At 39.1% G+C, this 15,052-nt stretch overlaps 1 protein-coding gene across 2 annotated transcripts in view; it reads right to left on the bottom strand.

The window, feature by feature from the left end:
• Positions 1-6,213: 6,213 nt before the first annotated feature.
• brinp1 (bone morphogenetic protein/retinoic acid inducible neural-specific 1) overlaps positions 6,214-15,052 on the bottom strand; it is a 214,413-nt gene continuing 205,574 nt past the window's right edge. For both annotated transcript variants that reach the window (XM_077497593.1, XM_077497592.1), the window contains one exon: positions 6,214-9,454. In XM_077497593.1, coding sequence (XP_077353719.1) covers positions 8,320-9,454 — 1,135 coding nt within the window. In that variant the 3' untranslated portion in view covers positions 6,214-8,319. The remainder of the gene's footprint in view (positions 9,455-15,052) is intronic.

The following is a 15,052-nucleotide window of genomic DNA, read 5'->3' on the forward strand; positions in this document are numbered from 1 at the left end:
GATTGAAACTAATTTCTGAGAATATTAAACGATGACTCAGTCATCCCCAAATTGCCACGTGAGCCTCAGTTTTATGTTTTTGTATTTTTGAAATGTCGTGATGCCTAATTTACTCTTGACAAAAATGCCTTAGTTTGCTCTTTGCTTCAATGTTAAAACGGAAAAAAAAAATGCTTATCACGTCTTTGCTAAAATAAAACAAGTTTTTACGGAGAAGCGACAGTGAAACTTTAAGTCGTTTCACCCCAGACAACACTTTGTATCCAACATACTTTTAACGCTAAACACCGCGTTATTTTTGTCTCCAAAGTGGCTCTTGTGGCTGTCATACCAACTCATTAGACAAGAACAACAGCCTCAAGGTGTTTGTGTTGCGTCTTCAATTGTCAGGAGAACTGGCAGCCAGCTTATGTGTTATTCCTTTCAAGACAAACGGTAACTAACGAGTGTGTCATCCGAATACACGCCTAACCGTTAACCTGAACTCTTCCATGTATGGCTTGTTACCCCTCCACCCACTCAATCCTTTACAAAGTGGGATGTCATATGTTTTATTTTTTTTTCCTTTCCTAACATGTCACTTGACTTCCTCACTATTGCCCAGAGGCTTTCAAGTTTTCGAAAGAACTTGTGCTCTAAAAACATGTTAAAACAAAACAAGCCTTTGTGAATTGGTTGCAGAGAAAGTTTAAGAAAGAGAGGCAGGTTGGGCGGAAACAATGACTTACATGCAGTCAATATCCGGGTTCAAAATTCTGGACAACCTGTTTACAAACTGCGCCGCACCAGACGCACGGATATAAACACACATGTGTGTTTGTGTATCAGTCCATTTTCACCGTAGAGACAGAAAAACGTGAAAATGCTGCAGATAAATCAATGTATTCGTTTAGCGAGTGGCGACGTAAGATGGCCGCCACAATTACCAAGTACTTCCTGTTCTGCAAGAATCCTTGTGAACACAGCATATTGCGGTTGACGGGCTGAAAACTTGCACCTCCAAAAACATCACTTTTCAGGAGGCCCCAAATATGGCATATTTGTTCAAGCATTAACATGACATCATCAAAGAGAGCAAGCCCTTATTAGTCAATAATTTGTAAACATAGCACCCATATGTGTGGATTGACCAATAGGATTTTAAAAAAACAAAGAGAAAGAAATGTACTAAGTTGCAATTTATGAAGTTTTGGCCTGATGTCAGCGATATGCAGTACATAAACCATAGTTCTGTTCAAAAGAAGTACCGGTCCATGTACTTTTCGGCCATTCGTTTTTCCTTCTAAAGCAAGGACACGGAAAACAAACCGATTTCCGTTTTTTGTTTTGATGTATATGAACAAATAACGGGAAACGAGTCGTCTCCCGTTTTTGTTGAAATAAAAATGAAAAACTTCGAGCCTGATCCGATGTTCTATTATGTGTTCATTTAGCACAAATCGGGAAATGAAATTTGTCCGTAAACCGTTTTTCGCAAGCTGGTTTCTCCTGGACCGGAAGCCGTTCATCTTTTGCGGCACGTCACAAGCTGCTGCTGCTGCAGTAGCAGCTTGCTGCCCCCTAGTGTCTATTTCGAGGTCCCTGTTGGCGCCTATTCTTCGGGACTTCCAAACATGGCTTTAGATGGCTATCACAACTTGATAGTGGAAATGAAAAATAACGGCATGACGTCTAGTGAAATCGCTACACATCTGTGTAGCCAATTTGGCCCTATAAGAGGACTTTTGGAGAGAAATGTCCGAAGGTGGCTCTCAGGTCATTGTCTGTCAGAGGCCTCGAAATAGACACTAGGGGGCAGCAAGCTTCCACTGCAGCAGCAGCTTGTGACGTGCCGCAAAAGATGAACGGCTTCCGGTCAAGGAGAAACCAGCTTGCGAAAAACGGTTTATGGCCACATTTCATTTCCCGATTTGTGCTAAATAAACACATAATAGAACATCGGATAGCGCTCGTTTCAGGTTTTTCATTTTCATTTCAACAAAAACGGGAGACGACTCGTTTCCCGTTATTTGTTCATATAAATCAAAACAAGAAAAAAAACGATTTGTTTCCCGTTTTCCGTGTCCTTGCTTCAGAAGGAAAAACGAATGGCCGAAAATTACACGGACCGGTGCCCCAATCAAGTTTATATAACCAAATATTTGGGTTAGAAAAGAGGTAACCCAGGGTCTTATTTTTTCAGGTATTTTCATATTCGGGTTTTTGCGCATTTACATGACTTTTCAAAACCCGAATATTACCAATTTTCACGTTATTGGCTGTATGTAAACACAGTCAATGAGATAAAACAAGTTCAGAGCAACAAGCTTTTTATTCTGATGTGAAAAAAGGGAGGCATCTCTTTACCATCAATGAGGCATCTGTTGACTAATTGAAGCGCCGCATCTATTTGAGAGACAGCATGGATGGAAACTGGATTCAGAACGACTGTTTGTTTTCTTCATGTTGTTAGCGAGGGAGGCTTGTGTATTTATTTGTGTGAAGTGAATAATTATCTTGGAAAACACAGTAATATTAGAGAAATAACATGAAAATGTGAATTAAAAGCAACCTTTAAAAAAAAAATAAAAAATCTGATATGCTATTTGAGGAACGTTTTCATTTAACTTAAATTGATCCCACCTCCCTTTATTAAAATATCAACATAAAAAAATGGCATTGGCAAGGCTACCCCTTTTTTCCAGATGTGAAAAAGGGGAGGTGCCTAATTGAGGAACGCATTTATTTGTATTCAGCAAATGAAGCACCTTGTAGGCAACTGAATGAATTATTATGAATTATTATCCAGTCGAATGCATCAGTCTGAGAAGAAAAGGGAGTGATTGATTAAAGCTTACTTGAGGTACTCGGATAACAATAGCTAGTCAATTAGTTCGGTTGGGGGGGGGGGGGGGGGGTAAAGCAAGGAACCTCGTTTGTTCTTCATTTCCTGTTGACTGATGGGAGAAAAAAAAAAAAGTCTAATCTTAACATTTTTATTGTTGTAACAAATAAGGCTTCCAGACATTGGCCAATCAAATTGAACACCTTCTTTATCTTTAAAAGACTTTCAGGTGGGAGGTTTAACGGGGCCCGTCTCGGACGCACTTTTTCTTATAAATGGAGCGGAGTGCCCGATTGCTTGAGCACAATAGCTTGCCTTTAAAGGCTCTTTTCTCATCCTCCTCGCTAAAGGCTGAAGCGACCAGCGACTTAAAGTGTGCCGTAAATTTAGGCAGCCTTTTACGAAAACCCTTTTCTCCATCTTAACTGTTAGATTCATTCCTCCACTCAAGTCAAGTTTATTTATGTAACCCTTAAACACAAAAGAGTTTCAAAGGGCTTCATAATTCCACAATTCACAGAGATAAGTGACATCACCTGTATGAGGGTCCCAGCGAAACTATTTGAAAAAAGAAGAAACCTTGAGAAGGGAACACAGCATTCATATGTCACATGGTTTCTGGTTGCCATTTAAATAGGCGTACTTACCAGTAGTAAGGAAGAGGGTAAAGTTCGGTAGCCATTTTTTGTTGTTGTCCGCATGTGTCATTACAATACTCACATTTCACATTACTCACATTGCCATGAACTACCTGTTGTTTACTGTCTCACAGATGAGATCTAAAACAGGAAAGTGATAACTTGAAGACCTTCAGACACATTTCAAGATAAACTCAAACAGTAAACAGACCGTCAAATTGAGTCAATAGCACTGCGAAACCGCGTCCAAACAGATACACAATACAAGAATGAGCAAAGTCATACAATGTTGTACACGTATCGAGAAGCAATCAGGTAGACGTTCACACCGGTGGCCAATTTATATTATATATATACACCGTATTTTCCGCACTATACGGCTCAAGGTGCATTATAAGGCGCACCTTCAATGAATGACATATTTTAAAACTTTTTCCATATATAAAGGCACTACAGTAGAGGCTGGGGTTACGTTATGCATCCATTAGATGGTTCTGCGCTAAAGGGAATGTCAACAAAACAGTCAGATAGGTCAGTCAAACTTTATTAATAGATTACAAATCAGCTTTCTGACCACTCCATTCACTCCCAAAATGACTAAACAGCTGTTCGTCACCAATCGTGCAGGGTCACCGATAGCGTCTTGACAGCGAGACCTGTTGCGGCTCAATATTGATCCATATATAAGGCGCACTGGATTATAAGGCGCATGGTCAGCTTTTGAAAAAATTGAAGGCTTTTAGGTGCACCTTATAGTGCGGAAAATACGGTGTATATATATTTTTTTTTAATTGATAATGAATGCTAAATCATTCCAAAGAAGGAAGAGGAAAAACAAAACAAGCATGCCAAATATTATTAAATATAGCCTTTTAATGAGAAATAGATTATAATATGAAACATTCATTGAAAGAAGCTGATATGACCTCAACAAAACCGGGAAAAAAACAAAAACAAAAAAAACATTACATTGGCAAGGTATTAGGTGCGAAATTCTTCTTCGGACACATTTGAATGGATACATGTAAGCAACACTACATAGCATGATGAGGGACGTGGAAATGACTGCAGTTAATTTAGTTATACATTGCAAGTAGTGGAACATTCGCAAACGGTTCTTGCCTGGGTGCAAACTGAAAAATACAGTTGATCACTCAAAATGTATTTGGTGGATTTGGAGGTTCCCCTTATAATGTTCTTTCCAATTTTTACATGAAATCTCTCACAAATGCCAAACCTCGCCCCCCATAAATGTGAAAAATGGCGACGTTAACAGGTTAGTGTCAGCCATTCTTATAAGAATGGATTTACGTTGTCAGTTTGTGATATATATATCAAATAAAATAAACACCATAAACACGTGCTTGTTTTATGGACTTTGCAGTGGCTCAACAACAAATGCAATCAAATCCAAAATGATCCTGATAACGTAAAAACAGTCTCACAGAACCTGACGAGAACCACACCGACGATATACTTTGTACCAATATGCTGGCCACAGGGATAGTACTTTAAAATGTACAATATAGTGTATAATTGGGGATAAAATGCCAGGTTCTCTTTAAAACAGCAAAAGCTCCTTAAGAGGAGATTGTCATTGATCGAGATATTTGACCAGCTCTAAACATGTTAAAGGGATAAGTAACAGGCACTTATTTAATTATAATAATGCAATTAAAATACAAGAATTACGCGGGATCATTTCTTAGGATTCGTCCAATCTAGTGCCAATGAATCAGGGACTATTTAGCGCATTTATTTGCGTAGCTTTTGGGAGGCATTCAGGCACAGTTTCACCAGTAAGCACACCCGCGTACGAAAGCACCCGCGAGTTTGACAAAAACAAACAAAAAGACAAACAAAAAACAGTTATTGAAAACAAAAGTCCAATTAAAATGAAACCCACGTAGACGTTAACGTAAAAGATGTCGAGGCAACTGCTGCAAGTGTCGGAAAAGTCGACTTTGACTAATATACAATATAAAAGACGATAATTGTTAGCATGCAAATGCCGCACTTCCGATGTTACGCCACATTCTACCGTGTCCAGATTAGCATGCTGTTAAGCTGAAAATTTGTAGCTAACCTGAATAAAGTAATGCGATAATATGACATTGAGTGTTTGATTTGGGTTGGTGGAACCTTTTTTGTAACTTTAACAATGAAATTTCTCCAAAAGTCTACCACTTGAAATAATAACCGAATCACATGTAAATGGAACTTTTTAGTAATTTAGAGACATGAAGCATTTTTTTTTCACTATTACAAACAGTTCCATGGTCTCTTTATGTCGGCTTTTGTCAAAATATCCCAAGGAAAAAAAAAAATAAAAATGGTCATCATAACTTTTTTGAAGCATCGTTGAAATAAGCGTTGGCGGAGAAAATAAATGTGGAGGCGGTATTATGCAAATTCTGCAAAAATATCTGACACTTTTTAGAAATAGCTCACAAAAGATTTACGTTGTTGCGCAATTTCACACTTACCATGTTGACAGGAACACCAGAGACCCAACTGGGTGTATACAAAGTCAATTGTTCACGCTATGTCTACTTTAAGTCGTGACGGGAATCAGAATCAGAAAAAAAAAAGTGGTCATGATCAAAAACTACAAATCCAAGTATGGAATATGTGCCTCTGCAATGTCCACAAGACTAAGTGTCACACTTAACAGTAAAGCGCAATATATAGCAAGATAACCAAAATAAAAGTTCAATCTCAAGAGATTTGTTCGGCAACTCGGCGGGGTTCTTATACATTTTTGTTTTTTTGTGCCAATAGAATATTAAAAACAGCAGGTCAACCGGTTTCACCAGCAAAACATGAGAGAAACGCTGATATCATTTCCAACAAATGGGATTATATACATTGTCACCTTGGGATAACTAAGAAGAAAAAAAAACAACACACACACCATATAGCAGTGGTTCTTAATCTTAACCTTGTTGGAGTTGTTGAACCCGACCACTTTCCTATATGCACCTTTCTTTAGTGAAAAATAAAATATGACTCCTTTCAAATTCAAATATGGCTCGCTTTACCTTGAATTCAGAAAGCGTTGTGTTCTTGCATTCCCATCTCTGGACTCAAATTACTCAACTTGGCATTGAAAATCATGCTGGTACGTCCACACTTAGCGCGAATGTTAAAGAGCACTTCAAAACAACCAGCTGTTTTCTTAAGGTGGAACCCAGAGGCGGCAGATACAATGAAAACAGCAGAGGCCCCGGAATTGAACCCTGTAGAACACCATACATTCCGTTACACATGTGAATTTACATAGCAAATATTTGTTCAACCACTTCATTTTTTTTTTTTTTTTACTCAACATAGTTCGTATGAAGGGACTGCAATAGTAAAGAAATGACGCGACGTACCGTCACAAGAGCCACACGTCGACTACTAGGTGCTCCAAATTCCCTAAAGCACAAATCAGGCAATGTAGCGTGATCACCTGCAGCCAGTTATGGCCAAGCCGGGCGTAACATCACAAATAATTGGAGTTGGTCGTGTGTCTTGACCTCCGCCAAACTCCTGGGGTACGATCAAACAGGTTAAGAACCACTGCCGTATAAGGTAAGGTTGAAAGAGAAAAAAAGAACAGGTGGTGGTGAAAGGATTTCAGATTAGAATATTTGTTGAGATTTTACATTTGAATACACATTTTTTCATAGCACAACCGAAATCCAATGAAAATATACTATTTGCTGTGCTTTTGTCTCAAATCAACTGAGAACGAATATTGTAGTACATGTAAATGAAAATGGGATCCACCATTATCCTAGCCTGGGGTGGGGGTTGCGTCTATGGCTTTTCGTCAACGTGCCTGATCGATGAACGCGAACATTTTGGTGCCCCAAGAAAAAGCTCCACAAACCAGCAGTCACAACATTTTGACCATTTTTTTTTTCTTCGTCTTTTACGCAAAGCAGTACAAAATTAGCATCCACTTGTTAAATCCACGACAAGGACGCGCTCACGCAGCGGGAAAGTTACTGCCTTGTCAAACCACAAGAACCAAAAAATAAATACAAACTGAAAACACGCAAGAAGTACTTTGAATTGAAAAATTGGACACATTCAGTTATCAAGCCAAAAAAAAAAAAAAAAGGAAAAAGTTATGTGCTGGCTGACAAACACGCACATCCACCCACGTACACCGTATACGTATTTATATAAACAGCTGGCTTTTTGTTATTTGACGTGACGATCCATTATCGGCCCGCTGCGTGTGCCTTACGTGTCAGAACGATGACCGAGTGCTTCATAACTCACCCACTCGCCGAGGGTTGGAAAAGTAATAAAGACTCTATAATAAATGTGTTTGGCTACGTTACACGCTATCGAGCTGTTTTGAAATCCTCAGGGTGTGTATAAACATTGTTTTGCATGTTAGCGGAAATAAAAGGATATCTGGTCTGCCCGCTCGATTTTTTTTTTTTTTTTTTTTTGTTAAAAATGTTTTTTTTTCTTTTTTTTATATATATATATATCCCAGGTAAAGAATAATGGCAGTTTCAGATACAACCTTTCAATCAAGGCCTCTTTATCACGAGTATTTCTATTATTTTTTTTAAATCTCTCTCTGACCATAAAGTTCTTTGGAGGAATGACAAACATGCTTGGACAGGTATGTTACAGTCCTTTTAGTTCCGATTCAGGTCTTCCTTTCATTGTTGCCTTTTCCGTATTTTCCCCCCATTTTTTACCAAGTAGGCTTACAAAGTTCGAGTTACATCAAAAAGGCAGAAAAAGGTCCAAAAAAGCAAAAAGGCGAAAGAAAAAAATATGAGATCAGAGCCCACTCATTTCAGTTCATTTTCGGTCCTCTGTCCTTACGTTGCCGTTTGAAAGCGATCAACACAGTTTTGCAGTCAGATGATCGGATTGTTTTAGTATCTCTGTGCTGTACATGTCCAAGGCATGATTGACTCGGATCATCTCGCTGTTGTTGAGCTTGAGCCGATGCTTGAGCATACAGGAAAAGAGGTCCAGCTGGGGTTTTCCGGGCGCGGACGGAGGAGCGAGGCGGTTAATCCGATCCCGTATGTCCAGCAAGAGGAGCATGACGGACGACGACGAGTAGAACTGGCTTCCCTGCGTGTACGACTGGTTCACCTGCTGCACGGCGCTGCGGAGCAGGTCGGCGTTGAAGCGCAGGCTGTAGCCGAACACTTGGATGTCGGATATTTTGATGTAGATCTGCCGCTTGTTGGGGTCCGCCAGATCGACGGGCCCCGTGTCGTTGCGGAGGCCGGTGGGGATCTTGGCACGGCTCCGCAGGTAGATGTGCACGGTCTCGAAGAAGGTCTTCCAGCGGTTGCCCAGCAACAGGGTCCAGTTGAAGCACTGGGTGTTCTGCAGGCGCACCTTTTCCCAGCGGGGGTAGCCGTGCTCGCCGAAGGGCATGCTCCAGCCTTCCGAGTGGCTGCCGCTGAACGGGTTGACGTAGACGAAGAACATGGGGTCGATGCTGCTGTTGCGCATCTGACAGATCTTCATGGACAGGCCGATGATCATGTGGAGGTAGTCCATGCGGTTTTTGTTACTTTTAAGCGTCAGGGACATGCGCTTGCGCCACCGCGGGTCAAAGAAAGTCTCCAGGCGGATCTCGTTGCTGATGAACGTGGTGTGGATGTACAGTCGCGAGTCCATTTTCTGCAGCAGGTACTTCAGTTCCAGGTCCTGAAAGTCCAGGTCCGTTTCGAAGCTGATGAACTGCTCGCTCCGCTCCGAGTCCACGTTTTGGGGCTCGCAGCGGCCGCGGTACAACTTGTAGCCCTTGTTGCACGAGCCGCACTGCGAGATGTTGGCCAGGCTGCACATGGCGCAGCTGTTGTTGCCCCCGATGACGCAAGGGATCGGACGCTGGCACAGGGTGACGCCCGTGTGGCACACGCACGTTCGCTGGCTTTCCAGGAAGGTTCCCCAAAAGCCGTTCTCGTTGCAGTAGAGGAAGGACTGGACCCTGTTGAGCCACTGCATCACAGACCTTGTTGGAAGGGACAAGAAAAATATCAAAGGTTAAAATCTTGGCAAGACCGATTTTGTAAGAACCAATGAAGCAATTGCCCCTTTCCCATTGGTTATTTCAGGCTGTGTGTGTATGGTACAGGTGTCAACAGTCCTGCATGTTTACACCTGGATCAAATAACGCCATTGATGTCAAATGTGACTCCAAGCGTCTTCATATGTTGCAAGAAGAAAAACTCCTTCTGTTGCCTTTTGTGTGCGTTGAATCAGAATATATTGTGCAGTTTATTTATGGGGTGGATAATGGAGAATGTTGTGGTGGTTATAAAAAGGCCGAAATGACTCATACCCTGGACTAATTTTGCCCACCTCGTCTCTGAGGCGGCAGTTTTGCGGAAAACTCAATGTGAACAAGACGAGAATAGGACGTTCTTTTCCTTTTACAAAAAGGGAGGAGTTTGGTTATTTCCCTCAGGTGGAAGGTATCACTTGCTATTCTTAGCTCGTCTCCGCTTCCCCGCAGGCATCTTTCCCTGTCATCTTGACAGTATTGGAACTTCCTTTCTGACTATAGGAAATGAATTCTGATTTTTTTTAGTTTTTTTCCTGGAGACGAGAGTTGGTCAAGGTTAGCGTGACATGTTAATGAACCCGAGTACTACTAACTATGATGGACGACAAAGCATTGTTAGCAGAGCACAAATCCCACCCCAAGCTTACAGTATATGCCCAAATGAGTTTGGAGGTGTCACCTATGGAGGACAATGGAAGCACACTGAGCTGGCTAACTTTAGATCTGTGACAAATCGGTTTACGGAAGCACTACAAAGATTATATTATAGCTGCATTGAAGAAGACGGGGAAATTTCCAACATCCAAGTACTGCTTTTCAACCCCAGTCAAATTGAGTCATAAAGACTTTTTCTAGATGCAGTAAGTTAGGGAAGTCAATATTAGAGAAATATTGAAACATATTTGTAGGCCACAAATACAATACAGTAGATATTTTCATTAAACGCAAAGATAAACTGTTGCGAAGATATGGAGGATGTTATCTAGTAGAATCAATGTATTTGAAAAATTATAAAGGCAATTTACTATTATCTACAATTTAGGACACATATCTATCATGAACGCTTTCTACAATGGCCACACCAGATATTTTCAACATAAATCAAAGTTATGAGGCTAACAATTACGGTAGCCATCTAAACAAAACAAGCTAGCTAGCAACACAAGTACAAATACAATGAAAATACAGTATATATTTGTTGGACAAAATTAACTAATTTGCTCCCAATAACGTGTAAATACGTTTTTTTTTATGTTTTAAGTGTCCCAAAAACGTATTTATACGTTTTTTTTTGTTTTTTGTTTTTATGCTAGAGCATACATAAGGCTTTGATGCAGCCTCTCAACTGCAAAGAACGGTTGCAGAAGTGGTAGTTATTACACAAACGGCCAGCAGGTGGCAGCAGAGCAAAGGAGCTCAACCTGGGCCATGTAGAAAAAAAAGCTCAATTACAATTTTAAATAGATTTGTGAAAATTGATGAAACTTAACTCTCTTCTAATGCTAATTGCTGCAAAACAGAAACAGATAGAAACATACTTTTTTCCTGATGAAAGAAGATACTTTAATCTTTCTTTTGATAGGTTCCATGCTTTTATAGCAATAGAACACAATATTCTGTGGGCCTTGCAAAATCAGTCAAAATCCAGTAAAACAGCCGGGAGTGAACGGGATTGCGAAATGTGAAAATGGCTGGGAGTGAATGAGTTAATAGTAATTATTTTTTTTCAGGTCATACTACACGATGTACAAATATGACCACTCCATACCATTTGCTAAAAGGGTAACTTTTTTAGCTATGAGACAGTACAAACTGAATAGCTGTTCCAATGTGTTCTTGATGGTCTTGTGGATTATACAAACATTTTAATTAATTTCAAAATAAAAATTGGTTGTTTCATTTTGGTCACACCACATGGTAATGCATAAAATAGGCATCATCAGACAAACTTATCCATCATTGACCCATATATAAGTATTTTTTTAAAAGAATATGTTAATTTTTTAAATCATTTTACACATACTTATTATTGGTATTGGCATCTACTCATGAGTTGAATACTCGTACTGTGATCGGTCTGAAAAAAAGTGATATTGAATACCCCTAATGTGTACTTATTTTACTCACTTTTTGAGTTTGAATCTATGATGCACTGGTGCACATAATGTTAGCATTCACACAATCTCTCCCCTTTAGCTGTAATAATATTTAATATCGATCATCACAGCAGAGTCTTGAAAAGGATAATACATTTTGGAATATCTAACTCGAAATACAGTTACTAGTTCTTATCACAGGCACGGTATTACTGTATATTACCTTTTATTGCTTTCTTCCTCATGGCTCAGCTGAATTTTGCAGGTTGAATTTTAATAATAACGTTTTGGCCTGTGATTTTTGGCTTCTTCGCTCTGTTGGTTTTTGCTAAGGACCGTCCTTGGCGTCGGCTCAAAGCGTCTTCAAATCAGCGATGTGAAAATGCGTTGCCTTGGAAAATGTTCATATTATCATATCCACATCATTATCATTTTGGGTCTGGGCAGACTCAAACTCTCCCGGTGCTCGCCCTGGCCGTATGTTTATCTGTAATTAGGGCGGGAGGAAAAAAAAACAAAAAACATAAAGCTCCAGGCAATACTTTGGCCAAAAGCACACAGTTGTTGCGCCAGGTATCTGCTGTTGACAGGTAGACCGGGCGTGTTGGAATAGATAATAACGTCGCCCTTATTTGACCAGCAGTCGTGTCCAGATTTCAACCACACACTTGTTGATTTGTATTAGAAAAAAAAATAGATAATTAACAGGCAGGTTGAATATGCACATACGCATGAATGTGTCTTTCAATTTTCTGTTCTAATTGTGCATTTGCATGAAACTCTTAAGCAGCTGATTTGCATAATGGTGCCATGACGGGGCACAGCATTGCTCCAATTAGCGAGCGGAGATGGAAGTGATACTTGCGATTCCGACTTCACCATGTATGGCTGTTGTGAATGACAACCCAAAAAAACATTATGAGAACCGGTTTATGGTTTAGCCGAGTAGTAGTGCTGGAGAAACTCTGGACTCCCAAAAATATTCATGGAAGGTATGTCATACACTAGATGAGCACAAACATACATAAAACTTTGAATGTTTTGATCCAATGTGCAAAATACGACTTGTTTTGGTTTGAGTAGATGCCATTTGGACTACAATTCCGCAACAACGTAATGTCCAATTGGACTTTTTACTACCATTTCATATAATCAATCACCATAAAATGAAATAAATTGGAAAAGTCCAGAGAATATATTTAGACAATAAACCAACATTTGCCCATAGACAAAACAAATGACTACATAGCTTAACGTTGACCACTAACTATGCTGTGCAACTATTACGATTATTTTGCGACTCGACTAGTTCCCGAGTAGTCACAATTAGTTGGCTAATTGGATCATATGTAAATTGCAGCCTATTGCACCAACAAGCAGCCGCTCTTATATAACTGAGTCTTTAAAGTATGTACAGACTAGAACTTTGATCAGATTTTGGAGATTGTTCCAGCATTCCTGACATGTTTATAAATGATGGTGCAACATAAATTGAATGTGATACTGTGTCCTTAACAATTTTAGCTGTAAATATTTAGTCTTAGTGGATTGTAAAATGGAACCAACAACTACTGTATACACACGTCCAAATCTGTCTGCACCACACATTTGCGCCACAAGTTAGACCTGGTTTCAGCGAGTCTAAAATATAGATTATGGCATGCTAGGCATGAAAATAGGGCCTCCTATTTTTTTTTAACCCAGATTTTTATTTTACAACCCTAATGGGGACAAAGTTAAGTATGACTTTTATTACTGTGATGACCCAGGGGGTAGGGATAGCGGGTCAAGGCAAGTGGCTTCAAGCTAGTGCGTGCTTATGAAAGCATTGACTGTATTTTCACTTGAGGAGGCAGCACTTCATCATTAGGCCACTTAACTCATTCAGTACCATTGACGGCTATACACGTCAAGGTAGAGCTGTGCAATTCATTGAAATTCAATTAGAATTTCAGTTATTACACTCCACAATTACAAAATCAGCATAATCGCAAAGTAAAAAGTTGTTTAAATTTATACAATTGCACGTTTTTTTAATTTTAAAATAACTAATTTGATCAATTTTGTTTCATCCAAAAGGAACTTGCATAAATATAGTGTTTCAAATAATTTTATTTGTCTTAATATTTTTTTAATGTTTTTTTTTATGTTTAAAAATGTTCTTGTTTTGTACCAAAAAAAAAATAAAAAATATTGCCCTACTGCACAGTGCATATGCTGCATTCCAACTTTCACGTTTTTGCCAACATAAATAAATCGATATTATTATAAATTTTGTTTGGTCCAAAACTTAATTATAGTGTTTCTATTTTTTTTTTAATTTGGTCCTAATATTTTTAAACGCTTAAACATTTTCTTGTTTTGCGCCAAAACATAAATAACCGTTTGAATAATCGTGATTTCAACTATTGCCAAAATAATCCTGATTATTATTTTTCCCCATAAATCGAGCAGCCCTACGTCAAAGATCCATTTTTACTGGGCTGGCAGTGAATGAGTTAATTACACTTGTAAATTTGTGTAGCAGATCCATCTTTATGGATCAGTGGTGCAGTTATTGTGACTGACACAGAAGACCATTTAGTCTTACATGTCAGCCAATTTTGGTCACAACATGCTCCAAGGCAGACTTGACTCCATTTATGGGATAGTTTTGGTCTCTGTCAGTTAACATTCATTATAATAGGAATAAAAAAAAATATGATTAATTATGAGCAATTGTCAAGAGTAGACCTGTCGGCACACTTACGTAATATATTTCATCATGTCATCTTGCTGCAGGCAACTGGGTGACGTGCTATTTTTTATTTTAGTTATTTTTTTTAGCTCATATGCTCTACTTTGTCCTATTTCGAAGGATACATTGGTGATAATACCTTATTAGCAATGCTCTACCATAACACGGCAGACATAGCACATTCTGTACTTTTCGTCTGCATCAGGTTCGATGTGACTAAAACGTGTCTGCACTGCGCTATGCTGCTACTACGAGTAGAAAATATGTGGAACTAATAGGAGGAGGGGGAAAAAAAAAGTTGTGATTTGAAGGAACTTTATCAGTTTAACAGTCTGTAATTTACATAAATTAAGAGCTTTATTTCAAAGCTGAGCACCCCGCGGGAAAAGACACATTAACTAATGGACATATGAAAGGCGCAGAAACTTTTTTTTTTTTTATTATTATTATTTTGAAATCATTTAATCTCATTATTAGGTTGAAATGCGGAGATAAATTACTTTCACCGCGCCGTCTAGCTTGCTTAGATTTGTCGTAGGAAATCAAGAAACAATCAAGTGGAATAGACGTTGTTTATTTCCGCTGAGAATACTTAGCGTCTGTGCGGGGCTTCAAAGTTAAATGAGCTCAGATTAAATGCGTCATAAAGTCCTCCCAAAGAGAACAGAATCGGATCAGCAGGAAAAAAAAAATAAAAAATCATCAATTTGC

Source organism: Festucalex cinctus, chromosome 15 (genome assembly GCF_051991245.1).
Source record: "Festucalex cinctus isolate MCC-2025b chromosome 15, RoL_Fcin_1.0, whole genome shotgun sequence".
Classification (NCBI taxonomy): Eukaryota; Metazoa; Chordata; class Actinopteri; order Syngnathiformes; family Syngnathidae; genus Festucalex; species Festucalex cinctus.